This window comes from Dendrobates tinctorius, unplaced genomic scaffold, assembly GCF_039654945.1.
Source record: "Dendrobates tinctorius isolate UK_male_01 unplaced genomic scaffold, ASM3965494v1 ptg000014l, whole genome shotgun sequence".
NCBI lineage: Eukaryota > Metazoa > Chordata > Amphibia > Anura > Dendrobatidae > Dendrobates > Dendrobates tinctorius.
Genome location: NW_027361682.1, coordinates 6,056,669 through 6,079,761, shown reverse-complemented (window position 1 = coordinate 6,079,761; position 23,093 = coordinate 6,056,669). Strand labels below are relative to the sequence as shown.

The following is a 23,093-nucleotide window of genomic DNA, read 5'->3' as shown; positions in this document are numbered from 1 at the left end:
GACCGCCTCATCGATCTCGTCAGAGAAAGGGAGCCGCTCTGGAATATGGCTGACCGCCGCCACGCTGACCTGATCGTTACCCGACGACTCTGGGAGGAAATCTGTTCGCTCCTTGTGGGCCGCTGGGAGGACCTCGATGTTCGGGCCCAGATTAAAGAGCGTAAGTATATACAGTACCGGTTGCTTGATGTAAACCAGTGTTTCCCGAACTCCAGTCCTCGTGGTCCCCACGGATCATGTGTTCAGGATTTCTATTTACTATGGAAATCCTGAAAACATGACCCCTGGGGACCATGAGGACTGGAGTTTGTGAAACACTGATGTTGTATACTAACCACTCCTTTCTCGTTTCAGGGAACAGAATTGTGAATCGGTGGCGGTCTGTGAGGGATCGTTTCAAGAAGGAGTTCAATAAAGAGATGCGGGCCCCGAGTGGATCTGGAGGACGCAGGAGCAAGTACAAGTACGCACAAGCCCTGTCGTTCCTCCGGGAAACAATGCTCACCAGAAGGTAAATATTACACACCACATGTGAAAAAAATGTTAGATGTAACTTTTTTTTTTCAGCCAGGGCCATACCATGTCAGTATTTTAATTGTTTTTTTTTCTCTTTATTCCACAGCACGGTGAGCAGCACTCGGGAGCCTGCACGATTGGACCCTTCTGAGGCGATCCCTGAGGAGACCGGCACCGAGGGACACTTCGACCGCCCCGGTACATCTGCACCTTCCCAGCCTTCCCACACATTCGACCCATCTGTCCCATCCACCAGCACAGGAGCATCGTGGCCGTCTACATTACATGAAGCTGCTGGTGAGGAGATCGCTTTCCATTTACCCCACCCTTCTGCCCCTGCCACCTCTAGTACACCTGAGGGTACTGGGCGGCAGCGGCAGAGGGGTCAGGAAAAGAGTTATGCGCAAGAGTTCTTGCATCTGAATGCATCTTTCCAGAACTGTCTAAAAGTCTTGTCAGAGCAAATCTCCGCAGGCTTTCAGCAGATCAACTCCAGCATTCTGGAGGTGAAGACACTTCTGCAAACCATGCATTCAGAAGCAAGATCTTCGCCAAACCACACCTTTTTCAGGTCTGTTGTGGAGCGCATGGCAACACTATCTCCTACCCAGCAGATGCATGTAATGCATTCGTGCCACGGTGCTCTACAGCAGGTTACCTCCCAACCTCCACCTCCCACCACTGTAGTTCCTCCACCTGCACCCCCTCCAGCCACTTTCCATCCTCCCCCTCCTATTACATCTGCACCCCCTCCAGCCACTTTCCATCCTCCCCCTCCTATTACATCTGCACCCCCTCCAGCCACTTTCCATCCTCCCCCTCCTATTACATACCAGCAACCTCACCAGTACCAGCAACCTCCCCAGTACCAGACATCTCCCCACTTCCAGCAACCTGCCCCGTACCAAACTCCTTCCCCGTACCAAACTCCTTCCCCGTACCAAACTCCTTCCCCATACAACTTTCCATCAACATCATCTGCTCCTACAGTCCCTGCCCAACCCTCCACTCCACCGCCCACCACCTCTTCTGCCTCCCACATGTCCACCCATTCTGTAGCTTTTTCCATACCTTCACCTCTAACTGTTCCTTCCCCACCACGATCCCAGTCCTCTCTCCACACACCCAGTGTCGAAGTGTCCCGCAGCCCCTCCAGCAGTATTTCCACCCCACAGTACACAGATTTGTAATGTGTGTTTTTTGTAATAAAAATGCCCATTGGGTTTAAAACCTTTATTAAAAAAGTTTTTTGCACTTTAAAAACATTTTACAAAAAAAAAAAAAATTTTAAATAAAAGTTAAATTATCGTTTCACAATGGTTGTCTGTCATTTCTTTCTGCGGCGAACTATGTTTAAAAAAAAGGTTAAATACAGGGTATTTCAAAGGTAAAAAGGTATTCAAAACCAGGTATATAACTGTGGGTAAATTTTAGCTTTTTGCCACAGTTGTGTTCCTGGTTGTGTTTGAAGCAAAGTATTTCACCTAAAAAGTTGTGTTTATTGTTGGTGATTTCCTAACAATGTACACAACTTTTGTTAAAAGGTGAAATACTTTGCATAAAACACAACCAGGTACACACCTGTGGCCTAAAGGTAAAAATAGTAAGACCATGACAAGATAGTCAACTTTGGTTGGCAAAGGTATATACTGGTGGTCCAGAAGGTACACAAGTTTGGTTAGGGCACAAATCTTTCACACTCTGTCATCCCAGTGTACTCTGCCTTGAGGTGACATAAAGTATAGCGGAAAATTGTCCCTGAAACCGTCACAGAACTTCTAGTGGTAATATTTCCAATGACAACATCCATCTTCGCCAGTAACTTGCTCTTCTCTCCAACCTGCACTTTCTTCTCTACAACCTGTCAAAGAAGGGCTGTAGGAACATGCTATATATAGTTTTCCAGTAGCCAATCCCGTTCGGAAGGCCACAAGGGTCAATTTTAAAAACCGGATCCGGCGTAATCCGTCGAAAAACGGATAGAAACACGGATGAACCGGATGAGACGGATCCGGTTTTGTCTGTCAAGAACAAGACGGATCCGGCAGAAAACCGGATCCGGCACATCAGGTTTTACAAAACATTTGCCGGATCCGGCACGACGCCGGATCGCGCCTGACGCCGAAAACCTGATGTGTGAAAGTAGCCTAAAATGTGTACATGGAATTGTGGTGACATTATATGATGTGGGGGCACCAAATTTTGTGGAGATCTATCATTGGGGTGATGTACTTGGTGGATGCCATGGAACATGTATTATAGTGGGTGGGACACCAAGGGTATGTTCCCACAGTGAGCTTTTGGTGCATTTTTGATGTTGCAGAATTTCAGCACCATTTCTGCAAATATTATTTAAATTAGGTTACTTGTGTTTTTTCATTGTGTTTTTGTGTTTTTTTAAACATGCGTTTTTATTGCATTTTTTGTCTGTTTGCTGGGTCATGCTTTAAATAAATCTGCTTTGTTTTTGATACATCCTGTGTTTTTATTTTGACAATACTTTATTGACATAGTTGTGAGGATTACATGTGCTTTTGATACGCTTCTGCTGTGGAAACGCACTTAAAACGCATATGCGTTTTTGAATTGGTGAATCTCTGCACCTAATTCATCTCTATGGCACGAGTCACACTGCCGTATTTCATGTGCGATAATCGCATCGCACTGCACGGACTGGCCGGCAGCTCTCCTGACCTGAGCATGACCGCATGATGGATTACTATGCAGCTGTCAAGCTCAGGTCAGGAGAGATGACAGCCAGTGCGAGTTTTACGATGCGATTCTCGCACGAGAAATACGGCAGTGTGTCTTTGCCCTTAGGGGAAATTCAGCTCAGAAAACTCAGTGTGACTGCAAGAGAATTTGACATGCTACAGATTTGAAAAATGCACCACAGGTGAGTTTCATAGTGTAAAAAAAGCACTGTGATCGTGAGAATTCCATAAATCCCATCCACCTCGATAGACTGTAAGACATGTCAAACATGCACTAAAAGCTCATCGTGGGAACGTAGCCCAAGGGGCATCACAATTTTTGTATGCATGACACAATATATTTCTCTTTCCACCTTTAAAGGTTCTGAATTATACTCTAGATCAGACCTGGGCAAGGGGCAGCCCCCCACTGCCTGTGACCGGCCCGCGGAGGGGTCCGGGACTTCTCCGGTTCCTGCTTTCCTCATGAATCATTCATGAGGAAAGCAGGAAGCAGAGGAGTCCCGGAAGACGCGGAGTGGACCCCGACCTCCTGTGAGCGGCGCAGAAACATTGCCTTCAGCACACCGCCCACACACCAGACCTGCGGCGCTGACTGGTCGAGGCTGGAGGGGGGCGTGGTCTGAGAGAGGGCTGCGTAGATGTCGTTGGTGGTGTCTGCTTGCAGCAGTATAGATCACACCACGCCTCCAACTCTGTGCTAAAACGTGCGGGCGTGGAGGTGTGGTATGATCTATACTGCTGCAAGCAGACCAGTGACACTGTGGTGCAACGTAAGGCTAGCATCAATTACTTTAGACTGGGTGTTTGGGTCTGGACTGGGTGTTTATGTCAGGCCAGGGTCCATATTTTCATTGTATTGTAAATCTTTGCATTTTCTAACATACTGTTTGTTTATGAAAAGACAGCATATGTATACTATATTTTATATACATATATAGTATTGGGTACAACTGAGTTAGTTATATTAGTCCGGCCCTCTGACACCATCCCAATTTCTAATGCGGCCCCATGGCAAAATTAATTGCCCACCCCTGCTCTAGATCATGCGAAAATTGTTTCACCACTAAACAAGTTGTTTAAAAGAGTTTTCAATTCAGACATTTCCTTTTACACTTTAGGATTAGTGGTGAGCATGCGTGCTCGGATAAGGTGCACGCTCATTTCCTAATCAAGTATTTTCAACATGCTTGAAAAAATGCTTGACTCACCACGGCTGCATGTCTCGTAGCTGTTCAACAGATGCAACACATGCAGAGAGTGCCTGTTAGGATTTTTTTCAAGCATGCCGAAAATACTCGATTAGAACATGAGCATGCTCACTCATTAATACTCAGGATATCTATGTATGCCCATGGTCTCACCTATAGGTGACACTTTTAATTAGATGAGACAAGTGGGGCATTGAATGGCTATCTTGGCAACTGATTATGTATAGCATCATATCTGCATAGTCAATGTCAAATAGGATGGAAGAAAGCATCAACAGACAACCTTTTTATACTGTAGTTGTAGAAATGTAAAAACATACTTTGTTCAAATATAGATGTATTATTTTATACTTATTAGTTTTCAATAACAAATGGACATTAATAATGGTATATAATGGTATATATTTTCTATTAATCATTTAGGGCACTAAATTGCTTTCCCTTTTTTTGTAGATGAGTGACTTTACTATAACGTATATGTTTGTCTAGTACATGTTGTCATTAAAACAATTAAAAAAATAAAATGGCTACTTCCCTGTGTGAGTTTTCTGATGGCTGACAAGATATGCTTTCCGATTAAAACATTTTCCGCAATTTGAACATGAAAATCGCTTTTCCCCTGTGTGAGTTCTTTGATGTATAGAAAGTTTTTGTTTATCCCTAAAACCTTTCCCACATTCTGAACATGAAAATGGTTTCTCCCCTGTGTGAATTCCCATATGTCTAAAAAGATTTGCATTCTGATTAAAACATTTCCCACATTCTGAACAGACAAATGGCTTCTCTCCTGTGTGAATTCTCTGATGTGTAACAAGACTTGCTTTTTGTTTAAAATATTTCCCACATTCTGAGCAGACAAATGGCTTCTCTAATGTGTGACTTTCCTGATGCGTTCCAAGTTTAGATTTTTCACTATAATCTTTTCCAGACTCTGAACTTGAAAATGGCTTCTCCCTAGTGTGAATTTTCTCATGTAGTGTTAAAACGGATTGCTGTTTAAATGATTTCCCACATTTGGAGCATGAAAATGGTTTCTCTCCTGTGTGAATTCTCTGATGTATTTCAAGGTTGGCTTTCACCCTATAACGTTTCCCACATTCTGAACATGAAAATGGCTTATCTCCTCTGTGAATTCTCAGATGGGCAACAAGACTTGTTCTGCAGGTAAAATATTTTCCACATTCTAAGCACGGATATGGCCTTTCCCCTGTGTGACTTCTCTGATGTATTACAAGTCCGTCTTTCATGCTATAACGTTTCCCACATTCTGAGCATGAAAATGGTTTTTCCCCTGTGTGAATTCTCAGATGTCTAACAAGACATTCTTTCCATTTAAAACATTTCCCACATTCTGAGCATGAATATGGCTTCTCCCCTGTGTGAATTCTCTGATGTCTAACAAGGCTTGATTTACTATTGTAACATTTTGCACATTCTGGACATGAAAATGTTTTTTTCCCTGTGTGATTTCTCCGATGTTTAACAAGATGTGTTTTGTCTATAAAACATTTCCCACATTCTGAGCATGGAAATATCTTCTTTCTTGTGCGAATTTTCTCATGTCCTGTTAAAACTGATTGCAGCTTAAATAATTTTCCATATATAGAACATGAAAATGGCTTCTCTCCTGTGTGAATTCTCTCATGTGTTTCAAGTTTCTCTTTCACACGGAAACGTTTCCCACATTCTGAACATGAAAATGGCTTATTTCTTGTATGAATTCTCAGATGAGCATCAAGACTTGCTTTCCAATTAAAATATTTCCCACATTCTGAGCATAAAAATGGCTTTACCCCTGCATGAATTCTCTGATGTTTAATCAGATATGATTTTTCTGTAAAAGATTTCTCACATTCTGAACATGAATATGGCTTCTCCCCTGTGTGAATTATCTGATGTTCAGCAAGGCTTGATTTACTACTGTAATATTTTCCACATTCTGAACATGAAAATGATTTCTCCACTATGTAAGCTATTACATTTTCAACAGCATTTCTTTGACTTTCATTTTGCATATTTGTCTTTGATGAAGCAGAAGAGAGGACCTTTTCAAAAGGATCAGATGACAGATATTTTCCTTGATGAGCTTGAGCTGTATCTGCAAAAATTACTTGTTCTTCACATGTATCTGGTGTGCTACTACGATTATCAGCTGCAAAATCTGAAAATATCAGATGTCCCTCAGAGCTCCTGGTAAAGTCATCTGCCAAGAATAAAACTGATCTTATTATTTTTAAATAACATTGCATTTGAATTGTATTATTTATTTTTTATATATTTATATCACTTCCATACAAATTGTAATACAACTCCATTATCGACAGACTAAGGCAGTAGACCACAAAAGACAGGCTGATAGCTTATGGCAGGGGTCGGAAACCTTTTTGGCTGAGAGAGCCATGAACACCACATATTTTAAAATGTAATTCTGTGAGAGCCATACAATATGTTTAAAACTAAATACTAGTAAATGTGTGCATTTTATTTGTTGATATTAGCCACAATGGTATGGTAGACAGCAGTGTTTACCTTATCTTCCACCGGATTTTAGGCTACATACCATTGTGGAAGAAATGAGATGTTGTTTGTAGGTATTGCTGTGGAGTAGATGAGGTAAGGAGAGGATCGGAGCACTGTGCCGGCAGGTGACAGGCGCTCCATGCGGCTCTATTGGGCAGGCGTGGATGTTCAGGTGCTGCGGTCAAGTCATGTGGTAGGGTGGGGACCGGAGATTGCAGGACCTGCGTGACATCAGTGGTCACGTGTAGCCCACATGACTTCCGCAGGTACGAGGCGCCGTAAGGACCAAACTTATCCTACGCATTTCGGAAATCAGCGGTTTCCTTCATCATTTTTTTGTTAAATATTAGAAATGGGTGGACCCCTGGATGTTCGGGTACCAAAACAGTACCCGGACCCGAACCCAGACCCCATTCACTTGAATGGGGGCCTGAACATCCAGTGTTTGCCACAATGTCATGTGCATGACAGCATAGCAAACGCCACGATCAGAGAGCTGCGGTTCCTACACTGTCAGAAGACAGCGTGAGTGCTCAACTGTGATCAGAGGTGTAAAGTTTACCTCCGTTTACTGGTGGCAGCTGATGGGACTACTGATCCTATCATTCGCCAACTGCAGCCGCTAATAACAATGAGAGCAGGAGCGGCAGATGGGAGTATTCAACAGCCACTCCTGCGCCGTAAATAAATAATTAAAAAAAGAAACCAGCATGGGTCCCTCTGTATTTTTGATAACCAGCCAGGCAAAACTCACAGCTGGGGGATGCAACCCTCTGCTGTCAGCTTCAACAAGGCTGGTTATCAAGAATAGAGGGGTGCCCATGCAATTGTTTTTTAAAATTATTTAAATAATTAAAAAAAAAAACATTTCTGACAACCAGCCTTGCTAAAGCAGACAGCTGGGGGCTGGTATTCTCAGGCTGGTAAGGGGCCATGGATATTGCCCCCCAGCCTTAAAATAGTAGTCTGCAGCTGCCTAGAGGAGGCACATCTATTAGATTCTGGTGCTTTGCCTGGCTGTTCCCTCTTGCCCTGTAGCGGTGGCAAGTGGGGTTAATATTTGTGGGGTTGATGTTACCTTTGTATTGTCAGGTGATATCAAGCCCTCGAATTAGTAATGGAGAGGCATCTGTAAGACACCTATAGATTACTAATCCTATAGTTACATGCTAAATAAAGACACAGCCAGAATAAAGTCCTTTATTAGGTATAAAACAAAACAAAGTTTTCCATTTTTACTTAAAAATAGCAAGCAGTTATACTCATCCAATGCCTAATTCCACCGAAACCCTTTATATCCTGTAATAAACAAAAAACAATATACCATACCTGTCTGTCGTTCTGTCCAACGCCGTAATCCATGTCTGGGGGATAAACAATTTTCAACCTGGACAGTGCCAAGATGCGACCGTCCAGGCTGAGAATCACTGGTGACTAAACTGCTGTGAGTGCAGCCTGAGTGCCCGGTGTTGGCGTCATTGAGGTTACATCCGGTCACTGAGGATCCATTCCTAGCTGGGCTGAACTGCCGTGACCTCGGTGAGATCTCCGCTAGTATCGTGAGAGATGTGCCTTTTCTGGGCAGCTGCGGGCTGCTATTTTTAGGCTGGGGGGCCAATATCCATGGCCTCTTACCAGCCTTGGGCTCACCAGCCCCCAGCTGTCTGCTTTAGCAAGTCTGGTTGTCAAAAATGGGGGAACCACACGCCGTTATTTCTCATTATTTATTTAAATAATTTAAAACAGTGTGGGGACCCCTCTATTCTTGATAACCAGCTTTGTTGAAGATGACAGCTGAGGGTTGCAGCCCCCAGCTGTGAGTTTTGCCTGGCTGGTTATCAAAAATGCAGAGGGACCTACGCCAGTTTTTTTTATTATTTATTTATAGCGCAGGAGCGGCTGATGAATACTCTTATTCGGATAATAGAAAAATGTTTGTTGTGCTAGTCATTATATACTGTAGGTTGCTCTTAAATATCACCAAATGACTATTAAATAGGTTATTGCCAATCGGTGAACCAAATTCAGTAAGCCAAATAACACATCAATATGCTTTATGCTTAATCCTCTAATGAAGGAAAAAAAAACAGTAAGAGTATGCAATGTGAATAACTGCACCATTTAGTTAAAGGAGCTATGAACAAACACTATAACTCTATTTGCCCCTCAACATAAAAGGGGGATCAGAAGTAATAATTGCGGGGAAAAAAAAGTCATGGTGCCTCCTATGTGCTGTAAACTTAAAAATCCAAATATGGTTAGATTAGTGGAGGATGTGCTAACCTTCTGGAGTTGTGCATCTACAGACATGTCCCTTGTAAAGGTTTATAGAATTAGGCCATGTGCACATGTTGCGGATTCTGCTGCGGATCCGCAGCGCTTTTGGCCCTGCGGATCTGCAGCAGTTTCTGCTGCGGTGTACAGTACCACTATAGTCAATGGAAAATGAAAAACGCAGTGCACACGCTGCAGATTTTTCTGGGCGGATTTGCTGCGGTTTTAAATCCGCAGCATGACAATTCTTTGTGCGGAATCCGCAGCGGTTTTACACCTACTCCATTGTCCAGGTGTCAAACCGCAGGGGACAACCGCAGGCTAATCTGCAGGTAAAACGCAGGTCTTTTGACCTGTGGATTTTTCCAAATCCACGCAGAAAAATCCGCAGCACAATCCGCGTGTGCACATGGCCTTATGGTCTCTCAGCCGCTGCTCCTTACTAGAGTGATGAAGGACAAACATCGTAAGATGCACAATAATATGGCAAAAAATGAAGGACACAGGCGCTGCTGATAATTACCATCCAATTACCAACCAGTAGAAGACTGTTCTGTCTCCGACATATAATTTCTAATCTCTGATTGTCTGTTTATTTACTAGTGAATATACAGAATGTACAGTTTTTTTATAGATTTCAATGTTTTCAGTGTTTGTGGCTCCCTCTAGTGACCAGTGTCATAATAGCAGTCTTCTCTTGTTTTACTTTCACTTTGCTTGTATTTTTCCTTCTGTTGAAGTGCATTCTGGTAGCCTTTTGCAAAGGATTATGGTACTTTCCCTCCAGTTCTTCATTTTCCTTCAGCCTGCATTCAGGAAGCATCTAATTTCTCTTCTCCCTTTGTGATTGCATCGCTGGTACGTATTTATGCTTCCTGTAGCTAATTCCTGTCCCATATTAGACTGGTTAATCTGTCCTTCCCCTGGTTAACTATTAGTGCAGATGTTGATTTATAATGTATTATGCATAATTTGAATTCCTGATGTACCCTGTACTGACTGATTGTATATATTATGTTTGCTTGTAGTTTCACCGCGCCAATATATCAAGTTCAATAAAAGCACAGACTCAACCTACATTTTCCTTATTGGACCCCGGTATAGTGGTTTAGCTGCCTGTATAGCTACATGAATTCTGCTTCATTTAGTGAGGACAGAACAGTGAAACAGCGGCCATCCAGCTAGTGGGAACTCAAGACAGCCTTCCATCCAGCTTGCAGGAACTAGTGAAGCTGCAGCCATCCACCTAGTGAGATTCAAGTCACCAGCTACAGCAATCTCTGCACAGCCAAGAATTTCCCCCAAGATACCATGTCCCACAAATCACACAGGACAAAATCTGTTACATCTGTCTCCTCAAAGACTATATCCATCAGCAGCGCAGTCACCACTGCACGCGCAAATGCTGAAGCCGCCAAAATGCGAGCAAGCTATGCTGAAGAAGAGATGCAACTCAAAATAGAGAAGGCACGCGTGGATGCCGCCTTGGAAAGCCTAGAAGCAAAAAGAGAAGCTGCTGCAGCCCTAGCCGAGGCAGAATCTCTAGAAGCCGCGCAAAACCCTGAGCGGCATAGCCGAAGCAGTGCATCAGGTCTGGAGCTTCCACTGCAGGACTCATCACAATGCACATCTCAGTATGTTAATGAACTTCCTGATCCAAACTATAACCAAGAACACGACATCTCCAGTGAAGCGAGTGAGAGTCATCATGAGGCTCAGCTTCAGGAAAACGTGAAGCAAAACAACTCTGCTAATGACTACTTTGCCCCTCACCAGGTAACCAACGTGAATCACCTTGCTGACACACCGCACGTCAGACCGAAGCAATATGACACCGGCTGGTGCCACTCTGAGGATACTAACAGGTATGAACGAACCTCACATCACTATCAGGGTGACCCATCACCAGTATACTCTGCTGACAACCGGTTCACAACAGAATTTGCTAAGTTCTTCACATGATGTGAACTGATTGCCAAGGGACTCATGAAATTCACTGACCACGCTGAATGTTACAGAGCTTGGAAAGCTTCCTTCCAAAATGTCACTAGAGACTTGGGGCTACAACACAGGGAAGAGATAGACCTCTTAGTCAAATACCTAGGAGGAGAGTCAGTTAAACACACAGTAAGGATCAGAGAATATAAACCGCCCTGAAAATGGCCTCAAAGAGATCTGAAAGAGGCTAGATGAGTGTTATGGCTCAGCAGAGGTAACAGAGAGAGCCTTGTTCAAAAGAATCGATGACTTTCCTAAAATATCCAACAAAGGTCCACAGAAACATAGAGAACTAAGTGACCAGCTAAAGGAAGCCCTAGTTGCCAAATGTGAAGGTGACCTACAATGATTTGCATTCCTTGACACAGCCAAAGGTGTTAACCCTATAGTACAAAAGTTGCCATACAATCTACAGGAGAGGTAGCTCACACATGGTTCCATGTACAAATACAAACACAGTTTTCCATTCCCTCCCATCTCAGTTTTTGTAGACTTTATACACAAACAAGCGACAATCAGAAATGCTCCCAGCTTTGATTTTGCAATGTCATATGCCACACCATCTCCAGCTGCAAACCCATGCAGAATGTCCGTGGCAGTGCACAAGACTTATGTCTCTTCACCAAGTTTCAATTACAGGTCTGCTGGCCGCTCTCAATCAGAGACAAAAGTGCAGGACTCTGACAAGCACTACCCGCTCCATCAGAAGCCTCATCCTCTTCTGAAATGCAGAGACTTCAGGGGAAAATCTATGCCAGATCGCAGAAGCTTCCTGAAAGAGAATGGTATCTGCTACAAGTACTGCTCATCCACCACTCATCTCGCCAAGGATTGTAAGGTCAGTGTAAAATGCACAGAATGTGGCACCACAGATCATAACACTGCTCTACACCCTGGCCCAACTCCATGGAATGCACAAAACAAGCTAGCTGACAGTGAGCATGGAGGGGAGCAAAGGAACACTGATGCAGCTACTCCAGAGATCACTTCACAATGTACTGAAGTCTGTAAAGGCACAATAGACAGTAGGTCCTGTTCAAAAATATGCCTCGTCAGATTGTACCCAAAGGGTCATAGAGACAAAGCTGTAAGACTGTATGCTATCTTGGATGATCAAAGTAATTGATCCTTGGCTATATCAACATTCTTTGACCTATTCAGCATCAAAGGGCCAAGCACCCCCTACTCATTAAGGCTATGTGCACACGATGCAGATTTGCTGCGGATCCGCAGCTGATTTTTCCGCGCAGAAACACTGCAGATCCACACTGTGATTTACAGCACAATGTAAATAAATGGAAAAAAAAAAGCTGTGCAGATGGTGCAGAAAAATCAGTGCGGAATTGCTGCGGATTGAAAAGACGTGCATGTCACTTCTTTTGTGCAGATCTGCAGCGTTTCTGGACCCCTCCATGATAGAAATCCGCAGTGGCAAAAACTGAAGAAAATCCACATCAATTCCGCGGCAAATCCGCATAAAAACAGCGGCAAATCCGCGGCTGCAGATTCTGCCAGGAGATGCGGATTTTGTGCAGAAAATTCTGCACCACTTTTCCTACGTGTGCACATAGCCTAAAGACGTGTGCAGGTACTGTGACAACAGCAGGCAGGAAAGCTACTGGCTACCAAATTGAGTCCTTAGAAGGACAATTCTGCCTACCACTACCTACAGTCGTCGAGTGTAATCAAATCCCAGACAACAGATCTGAAATCCCTACCCCAGATGTGGCAATCCATCATGCTCACTTGAAACGCATAGCACACCTTACACAGGAACTCGACCATCAGGCACAGATAATACACTTGTTGGGGAGAGATATCCTACAGGTTCATAAAGTGAGAAGTCATATCAATGGACTCCACAATGCTCCCTATGCCCAAAGGCTAGACCTAGGATGGGTCATAATAGGAAACGTATGCTTGGGACGCATGCACGCCCCATCTTCTGTGACAAGCATGCTGACAAATACATTGGAGAAAGGACGCCCATCTCTGTTTCAACCTTGCAACAACGCGTTCCATGTCAAAGAACTACCAAACAGCATCCAACTGCCCAATCATTTAATAGACTTTACTCATGACAGCAGTATTGTGTCAGGAAGCTATAAGGATCACTTGGGGTGCACAGTCTTCCAGAGAACTAAGCAGGACAACCAAGTGGTAGTGTCAGTAGAGGACAAGTTATTCTTAGAGGTAATGGACAAGGGACTTGTAAAAGATGAGACCAACAGCTGGGTCACACCTCTTCCCTTCAGAACCCACAGACCACGTCTACCGAACAACAGAAATCAAGCATTAAAACGTTTCTCCTCTCTCAAACATAATCTGCAAAGGAAACCGGAGATGAAAGATCACTTTTTCTCATTCATGTCAAAGATTGTTTAGTACTGCCATGCAGAACTAGCTCCCACTCTCAAAGACTCTGAAGAATACTGGTTCCTAACCATGTTTGGAGCAAACCACCCTAAGAAACCGGACCAGATTAGAGTGGTGTTTGACTCCAGTGCTAAGTTTGATGATGTCTCCCTGAATGATGTTCTACTGTCAGGACCAGACCTCAATAACAAACTGCTGGGAGTACTTATGCGCTTCCGTAAGGATTCCATTGCTTTCATCTCTGACATCCAGCAAATGTTCCATTGTTTCCTTGTGAGAGAGAGACAAGAACTTCTTAAGATTCTTCTGGACAATGATCCTACTAAAGAGGTCACAGAGTACCGCATGAGAGTGCACATCTTTGGCAATAGTCCTTCACCTGCAGTCGCCATTTATGGACTCAAAAGGTCGGCTCAAGAAAGAGAAACAGAATATGGATCAGATGTCAGACAATTCGTAGAAAAAGACTTTTATGTTGATGACTGTCTGAAAGCCATGCCATCAAATGAGGCTGCCATCAGTCTTCTCAGGAGAGCCCAAGAGATGCTTGCTTGCTCCAACCTCAGGCTTCACAAAATAGCCTCAAACAGCCAAGAACTCATGAAAGCATTCCCTTCACAAGACTGGTGTAATGGTCTCAGAGACCTGGACATGGGGTCAGACCCCACACCAATGCAACCCAGCCTCGGGCTTCACTGGAATCTACAGTCAGACACTTTCACCTTTCAGGTCAGCCAGGAAGAAATGCCGTTCACACGCAGAGGTGTCCTGTCTACCATCAACAGCCTGTACGATCCCTTGGGTTTTGCAGCTCCTGTTACTATACAAGGCAAAGCCTTACTAAGAGACTTAACTAAGGAGACCTCTGACTGGGATGCACCTCTGCCACCTGATAAGATAATCCAGTGGGAAATATGGAAGAACTCTTTAGCAGCTCTCTCCAACCTGAATGTGCCAAGACCATACACCCCTGTGCCATCTACAGAAATACAAAGCAAAAGACTGTAGATGCTTCTGTCAAAGCCACATCAGAGCCACATCGGATTCATTATGGGGAAGGCCAAACTTGTTCCACAACCAGAGCACACTATACCAAGGTTAGAGCTTTGTGATGCAGTCTTAGCTGTTGAGTTAGCAGAGTTCATCGCATCCGAGATGGACATCGACCTGACACAGGCCAAGTTCTACTCAGACAGCAAAGTAGTCCTGGGATACATCCACAATGAAACTAGACAATTCTATGTTTATGTCAACAACAGAGTGCTATGAATTAGGAGATCAGTTCATCCAAAACAGTGGCATTACATTGAATAAGACAAAAATCCTGCAGATCACTTTGAAGAACCTAAAATATAAGACATATTTTCAGTTGTTTCACACTTTTTTGTTAATTCTATAATTCCACATGTGTTAATTCATAGTTTTGATGCCTTCAGAGTGAATCTACAATTTTCATAAGTCATGAAAATAAAGAAAACACTTTGATTGAGAAGGTGTGCCAAACTTTTGGTCTGTACTGTATATATACATGTATATATATATACACACATACAGTGTATATATATAGTGTGTATATATATATATACACACACACACACACACACACACACACACACTATGACTTATCTCAGCTAAGATAAAGCCTAGATCCTCAGGATACATTCACACTATGGGCGTAGCCAGGATCAAACCTGGGGGGGGGGGGAGAACCTCATACTGTTCTGCAGAATTTCATACTGCACACCTCAGCTGCTGCAGAACCTCATACTGCACACCCCTACACTTGAAAATAAAGCCTGCACCTTAAGAAGATGTGGTGGTGAATGCAGTCTATTTATTCTATCAATTGATGTTGATGTGTTACTGAAGACGAGCAATGCCTGTCCTGGGCGTCCTTTTGCGCAGCTATGAGGTGTACCTGACTGGTGCTAAGAAAAAGGAGTGTTAGTCTGTGTGCTATCCGGCTTTCATTCTTTTTGGTACAGATATGATATGGATAGACAGATATGGATAAATGGATAGATAGAGCAGATTTCTAATCTGCTTTTGCTATTGAAAACATTATCTATGAGCTCAAAAACCTTTCAGGTGATGCCGTTTTTTAAAAAGCTGATCTGCTTTTGCAACTGAAAAACGTATACTCAAAAAACGCAGGAAAAACGCTGTGTGTGAATGTAGCCTTAGATCAGGAATAGAACCGTCATTTATAGGACATTTCATAACTTTCCCAAATTCCTATGAAAAAATATTCAGCACATTCTGCATTGAACTACTGTACCCAATTTATTATATATTTTAGGAGTTGGAGTTGGTCCATTTTATACCGACTCCAACTCCGACTCCACCAAAATGAGCACCGACTCCGACTCCACGACTCCGACTCCACAGCCCTGGTTACCGCTTAGTTGCTTTTTATTCAGGACGTCCGTCCCGTCCTGGGGACCGTCCAACACACACCGGCCTCACTGGTTACAAAGTTTCGCCATGTGCTCCAGGGATCCAATCCTCCTTCCAGGATCTCCCAGCACAGATCTTCCAGGACCTTACAGTCTGCACCATTCAGGTACACACACTCTCTCCATGTGACCCACCCTGGTCACATTATATGGTCCATAACCACACCCACAGGTGAGGTATGGATCACACGATCATGACCTCACTAAAGGTCCTATTCCACACAGCCACACACACATAGGGTTTTCTTTGGGCGTTCAGACCCCCGCCCATGGGTGGGTTTGTAGGTGACTGGTCCCATCCATCTCACCAATTTACCTGGAAGCTTCCCCCATACACAGCAACAAACCCTCTGCAGTATATCTCTGCTGATCAATACATATTCCAGCTTCCATCACAGGGCACCCACCCCTGTGATACATAGCGGTCATTTACAAACCTGCCGCTCATCATTTCCTGATCACAATAATGGAAACGCCTGTATGCATGTCCTGGGAAGCCCATACCGCGCCCCCCAACTGTCACAGGGGTCACTGCACCACACTATATTACCTGGGACTTTGAATTTTTTCAGAAACCACATCATCTTCACTGTTCAAAGAGAAACCTACTCTGTGGAAATCCAATGTCTTACTAACAAAGCTCTAATACCAGCGAGCAGCGCATTGAGAAAACTCGACCCATTCATCGACAACTACGGCCTGCTGAGAGTAGGAGGTCGACTCAAAGAAGCTAAAATGGAGTTTGAGGAGAAATTCCCTCTTATCCTTACCCAGTAAACAGGACTATCCAGTGCCCCTCCAGGAGGATTCAATGCTAAGGACCTCTACAAGCGCCAATGGAGACAGGCACAAAGTCTTGCAAATACTTTCTGGGACAGGTGGCACCAACAATATTTGACTACCCTGTAGAAATGGACAAAGTGGCAATCTACTAGGCCTAATCTGGGCATTGGTGACCTCGTCCTTGTGAAAGATTGTCAAGTCCACTGAAACCAGTTGCCACTTGTAGAGATGAGCGACTTTGCCTTTTTTAGGGTCGAGTCGGGTTTCATGAAACCCGACTTTCTCAAAAGTCGAGCCGTACGAAAGTGGCCGACTATCGTGAAAAGTCGAAGGTCCGACTGAAACACGAAACTCAATGCAAGTCAATGGGAAAAAAAAGTCGGCAGGGAATGGAGGACAGTTAACACACCTACATGCCGGACCGCTTTTTTAAAGTGCGCGAAAACTCTCTCTCTCCCCGGATGCTGCACGTCATCTTGTTGCCCACAGTGTACGTCCTTGCTCAGTGGCTGAAAAAAGTCACATGCAAGCATTCTGGGAAATCCAACTTTGCCGTCCACATGGCCGACTTCACGCTATGGTCGGGTTTCAGTTGGCGAAACCTGACTTAGCCATAAGTCGGCGACTTATGAATCTGGCCGACCTATTTCGCTCAACTCTAGCCACATGGTCAAATGACCGCAACATTCCCAAGTAAGGATGGCAATGTCCACAAAGTTGAATTAAGGATGGCCAAAGGGAATGAACTTAAGACATTCTTCAGACCGGTAACTGAACTGGTCCTATTGTTGTCTTCGGAGAAAAAGGATACTGACATCCGTTGATGCCAGACGGGGAGTGTTCTGTCTCCGACATCTAATTTCTAATCTCTGATTGTCTGTTTGATGATTTACTAGTGAATATACAGAATGTAGAGTTTTTTTATAGATTCCAATGTTCTCAGTGTTTGTGGCTCCCTCTAGTGACCAGTGTCATAATAGCAATCTTCTCGTTTTACTTTCACTTTGCTTGTATTTTTCCCTCCGTTGCAGTGCATTCTGGTAGCCTTTTGCAAAGGATTATGGTACTTTCCCTCCAGTTCTCCATTTTCCTTCAGCCTGCATTCAGGAAGCATCTCATTTCTCTTCTCCTCTTGTGGAGAGGGTACATATTTATGCTTCCTGTAGCTAATTTCTGTCCCATATTAGCCTGGTTAATCAGTCCTTCCCCTGGTTAGCTATTAGTGCAAATGTTGATTTATAATGTATTATGTATAATTTGAATTCCTGATGTATCCTGTACTGACTGATTGTATATATTATATTTGCTTGTAGTTTCACCGCACCAATATATCAAGTTCAGTAAAAGCACAGACTCAACCTACAGTCTCCGTATTGGACCCAGGTATAGTGGTTTAGCTGCCTGTATAGCTACATGAATTCTGCTTCATTTAGTGAGGACAGAACAAAGACATAGTAAAAGGTTATATTGATAACACAATGAGGCAACACGTTTTGATACTGAACTAGTGTTTGGCATGGTGTAGATGCCAATTCAGTATTGAAACATGTTGAATGAATGTCTTATGCCTTAACCCCTTTCTGACATCGGACGTAATAATCGGTCCATGTGACCTGTCCATGTGACCATGGACAGATCATTACGTCATCGCTATCAGCCGCGTTCACGGGGGGTGAGCAGCAGGCAATCGCTGCTGGGTGTCAACTGATTCTGACAGCTGACTCCCTGCACTAATCCCTTGGAACACTGCGATTGAACAAGATTGCAATATTCCAGAAGCCGACAGAGGGCTGACTGCCCCTCTGCCTTTGGATCGGAGACCCCGCAGCATGACGTGGGGGTCTCGATCTTTGTCATGGTTACCCGATGATGACATCTGGGACACCAGAGCTAGGAAGCTTGTTGATCATGTGCATTACACGATCAGCAAGTCTCTCTGTCAGTGCAGCGCTGACAGCTTCTATGGCATGGCGATGGTGCTTCATCGCTATGCTATAGAAGGGATCAGTCTGCAAAAACTGATTGTCCCATAGTGGGACAAAGTAAAAAAGTTAGAAAAAAGTAAAAAAAAATTAAAAAGTTGTAAAAATATTTTTTTTTAAAAAATCAAAAATAATATTACAAAAATCAATATATGTTCTATCTCTAAATTAATATTTGAATGAAAAAAAATCTAAAACAATAAAATTACACATATTTGGTATAGCCACGTCTGCAATGACCTGACCTATAAAACTGTCCCCTTTAGTGAACACCATTAAAAAAATAATAAACAAGACAAAAACCAATGCTTTATCATCTTACTGCCGAACAAAAGGTGGAATAACACGCAATCAAAAAGACGGATATAAATAAAAATGGTACCGCTGAAAACGTCATCTTGTCCAGCAAAAAACAAGCCGCAATACAGCTCCATCAGCAGAAAAATAAAAAAGTTATAGCTCTCAGAATAACGTGATGCAAAACTTATTATTTTTTCTTGGCATCACAGACTTGGCCCTAACCTGGATCTCATCATACCTAACAGACTGAACATTTAGTGTCTCCCTCTCACACACCACCTCCTCACCTTGTCTGTTGGTGTTCCTCAAGGCTCTGTCCTAGGACCCCTACTATTCTCCATCTACACCTTTGGCTTGGGACAGCTCATAGAATCCTACGGTTTGCAGTATCACCTCTATGCCGATGACACGCAGATCTACCTATCTGGACCCAACCTCGCCTCCTTACTGACTGAAATCCCACAATGTCTGTCTGCTATCTCAGCCTTCTTCTCTGCTCGCTTTCTCAAACTGAACAAGGACAAAACAGAATTCATCATCTTTCCCCATCACACTCTACCCCTCCACAAGACCTATCCATCAATGTCAATGGCTGCTTTCTTTCCCCAGTCCCGCACGCTCGGTGCCTTGGGGTGATCCTCGACTCTGCGTTCTCTTTCAAACCACATATCCAAGCCCTCGCCTCCTCCTGCCGCCTCAAACTCAAAAATATTTCCCGGATCCGCTCATTCCTCAACCACGAAACCACAAAAACACTAGTGCATGCTCTTATCATCTCCCGCCTCGACTACTGCAACCTCCTACTCTCTGGCCTCCCCTCTAGCACTCTGGCTCCGCTCCAGTCCACCCTACACTCTGCTGCCCGACTAATCCACCTGTCTCCCCGCTATTCCCCAGCCTCCCCCCTATGTCAGGCCCTTCACTGGCTTCCTATTGCCCAGAGGCTCCAATTCAAATCCCTAACCATGACATACAAAGCCATCCACAACCTGTCTCCTTCTTACATCTGTGACATGGTCTCTAGGTACCTATCCGCATGCAACCTTCAATCATCTCAAGATCTCCTTCTCTACTCTCCCCTCATTTCTACTTCCCACAACCGCATACAAGACTTCTCCCGTGCTTCCCCCATACTCTGGAACCCCCTGCCGCAACACATCAGGCTCTCACCATCAACAGAAACCTTCAAGAAGAACCTGAAGACCCACCTGTTCAGACAAGCCTACAGCCTACAATGATCCTCGGTCTACTAAACCACAGCAAGACCTGCTCTACCCTCTCCTACTGTATCCTCACCCATCCCTGTAGACTGTGAGCCCTCGCGGGCAGGGTCTCCTCTCCTTATGTACTTGTGTGTCCCTTGTCTTACACATGTTTATTATACTTGTCTATATTTCCCCTTTTCACATGTAAAGCGCCATGGAATAAATGGCGCTATATAAATGCATAATAATAATAATAATAATAATATAAAATAGTTTTTATAGTATAAAAGCGCCAAAACATAAAAAAAAGATATAAATGAATCGCTGTAATCGTACTGACCTGAAGTATAAAACTGCCTTATCAATTTTAACACACACAAAACAGCATAAACCTCCCAAAAAAAGAAATTCATGAATTGTTGGTATTTGTTCATTCTGCCTCCCAAAAATCAGAATAGAAAGCGATCAAGAAATGTAATGTGCCCGAAAATGGTACCAATAAAAACGTCAGGTCGTCCTGCAAGACCTCACATGATTTTGTGGGCCAAAATATGGAAAAACTATAGCTCTCAAAATGTGGTGATGCAGAAACTATTTTTTGCAATAATAAGTGTCTTTTAGTGTGTGACAGCTGCCAAACATAAAAACCCGCTTTAAGGCATCTTTCACACGTCCTGATATTTCCGATACCGGAGATGTCAGTGTCCGTGTGTGTAATATTTGCGGCACACGTAATGAAACAGAGAAAAGAGCAACCCCATAGAAAGGAACACCTCAATTGCACACAAGTAGCTACATATACAGTGGGGAAAAAAAGTATTTAGTCAGTCACCAATAGTGCAAGTTCCACCACTTAAAAAGATGAGAGGCGTCTGTAATTTACATCATAGGTAGACCTCAACTATGGGAGACAAACTGAGAAAGAAAAATCCAGAAAATCACATTGTCTGTTTTTTTTTCATTTTATTTGCATATTATGGTGGAAAATAAGTATTTGGTCAGAAACAAAATTTCATCTCAATACTTTGTGATATATCCTTTGTTGGCAATGACAGAGGTCAAACGTTTTCTGTAAGTCTTCACAAGGTTGCCACACACTGTTGTTGGTATGTTGGCCCATTCCTCCATGCAGATCTCCTCTAGAGCAGTGATGTTTTTGGCTTTTCGCTTGGCAACACGGACTTTCAACTCCCTCCAAAGGTTTTCTATAGGGTTGAGATCTGGAGACTGGCTAGGCCACTCCAGGACCTTGAAATTCTTCTTACGAAGCCACTACTTCGTTGCCCTGGCGGTGTGCTTTGGATCATTGTCATGTTGAAAGACCCAGCCACGTTTCATCTTCAATGCCCTTGCTGATGGAAGGAGGTTTGCCGGGTCGGGTCGAGCAAGATCGGCCGATTATAGGGAAAAGTCGGGGTCGTCCCGAAACACGAAACCCAATGTAAGTCAATGGGGAATAAAAGTCGGCAGTGAGAGGAGGACAGGAAACACACCTACAGTGCTCATTTGAATGCCAAAAGCATCAATTCTTCTTACTTAAGCTTGTCAACCTTAATTAACTTCATAATACAAGTTACGCACTGAAAAATGGGGGTTATTTGGCAAAAGTTGTGGGGGGGTAGGGCTGACTCCAGGTTTTCATGTGCCCTGGGCGAAAGAGCGCCCCTTTAACACATACCACAACTCATGATGCTCCGATACGGCAGAGAAATAGCGGTATAGTACAATGAAAAATACTTCACTTTTTACATCTCATGACGAGGCCCATCTATTTCTCCATACAAAATCATTGGTCCCATATAATGTTTGAAACAGTATATGATGAGCTCCACATAATGCTACAGTATATGTTGGTCCCCATGGATGAAGCTCCACTGTCTTATGGGCCCAAATAATGCTCCAAACATAATGGGCCCCATTTCTAATGCTCTAGTGTATAATGGGCCCTGTAAATGCTGCTCCAGTGTCTGATGTCCACCTTTGGAATGTTCCAGTGTATGGTGGGCCCCATCTATCATTCTCCAGAGTATAGTGCTCCCCAAAAATTGCTGTCCCAACATTGAAAACAATCAAATAAGTCTCCTCGCTAGGGAATCCCTGTACTAGTCTGGACTCCTCGTCGTCCCCATCTTCCATCTCACTGCACAGTATTTCAACCTTGCAAGTGCTGTGATCCTGAGCAAGCAGGGGGGGCCCACTCGTTGGCGACGGCACTGGCACAGGTCCCCTGATAGTACGGTGGTGTGTCTGATGGCGGGTGGGCCGAGCCTGCACTTTCATCTGCAGCTTCCTCTTTGTCACCGTGTAAGATGGAACTGTATATGGGAAGGGTAACCTGAGTTTCATCAGGGTCAGATTCAGGCCGTGTAGCGTGCGAGGGGAATGTAGTGGTCTGGGTCAATGTACCAGCAGATTTATCGAGCAGTGGCTGGGCTTCAGTGCACTTGTGTCGGCCCCAGGAGTACGGTCGCCACAGTGGCATTACCTTCCTCCTAGGGAGTGTGATGTCATGCTTGGGAGCAACGAAGGATCTCTCTAGCAGGTTAACTGATTGGGCGGCGTTATTCCCACGAGTCATGACCCTCCAAACAGCGTTCATGAAGGCAAAGTGTTTGTTTTACGTGGGCAGTATGGTTGCAAAGCTGAACCTTAAAGGAATGTCCAGAAGGGCACCACCAGGAGTGGAGCCTACGGTTAAATTCGACTCCACCTGGGAAACCTCAACCATGCCAGCTACAGAACAGATGCACACATTGCA

General features: G+C 43.9%; 1 protein-coding gene across 2 annotated transcripts in view; it reads right to left on the bottom strand.

Annotated features, from left to right (window-relative positions):
* Positions 1–1,678: 1,678 nt before the first annotated feature.
* Positions 1,679–23,093, bottom strand: part of LOC141073734 (uncharacterized) — a 43,142-nt gene continuing 21,727 nt past the window's right edge. For both annotated transcript variants that reach the window (XM_073561130.1, XM_073561141.1), the window contains one exon: positions 1,679–6,644. In XM_073561130.1, coding sequence (XP_073417231.1) covers positions 4,969–6,644 — 1,676 coding nt within the window. In that variant the 3' untranslated portion in view covers positions 1,679–4,968. The remainder of the gene's footprint in view (positions 6,645–23,093) is intronic.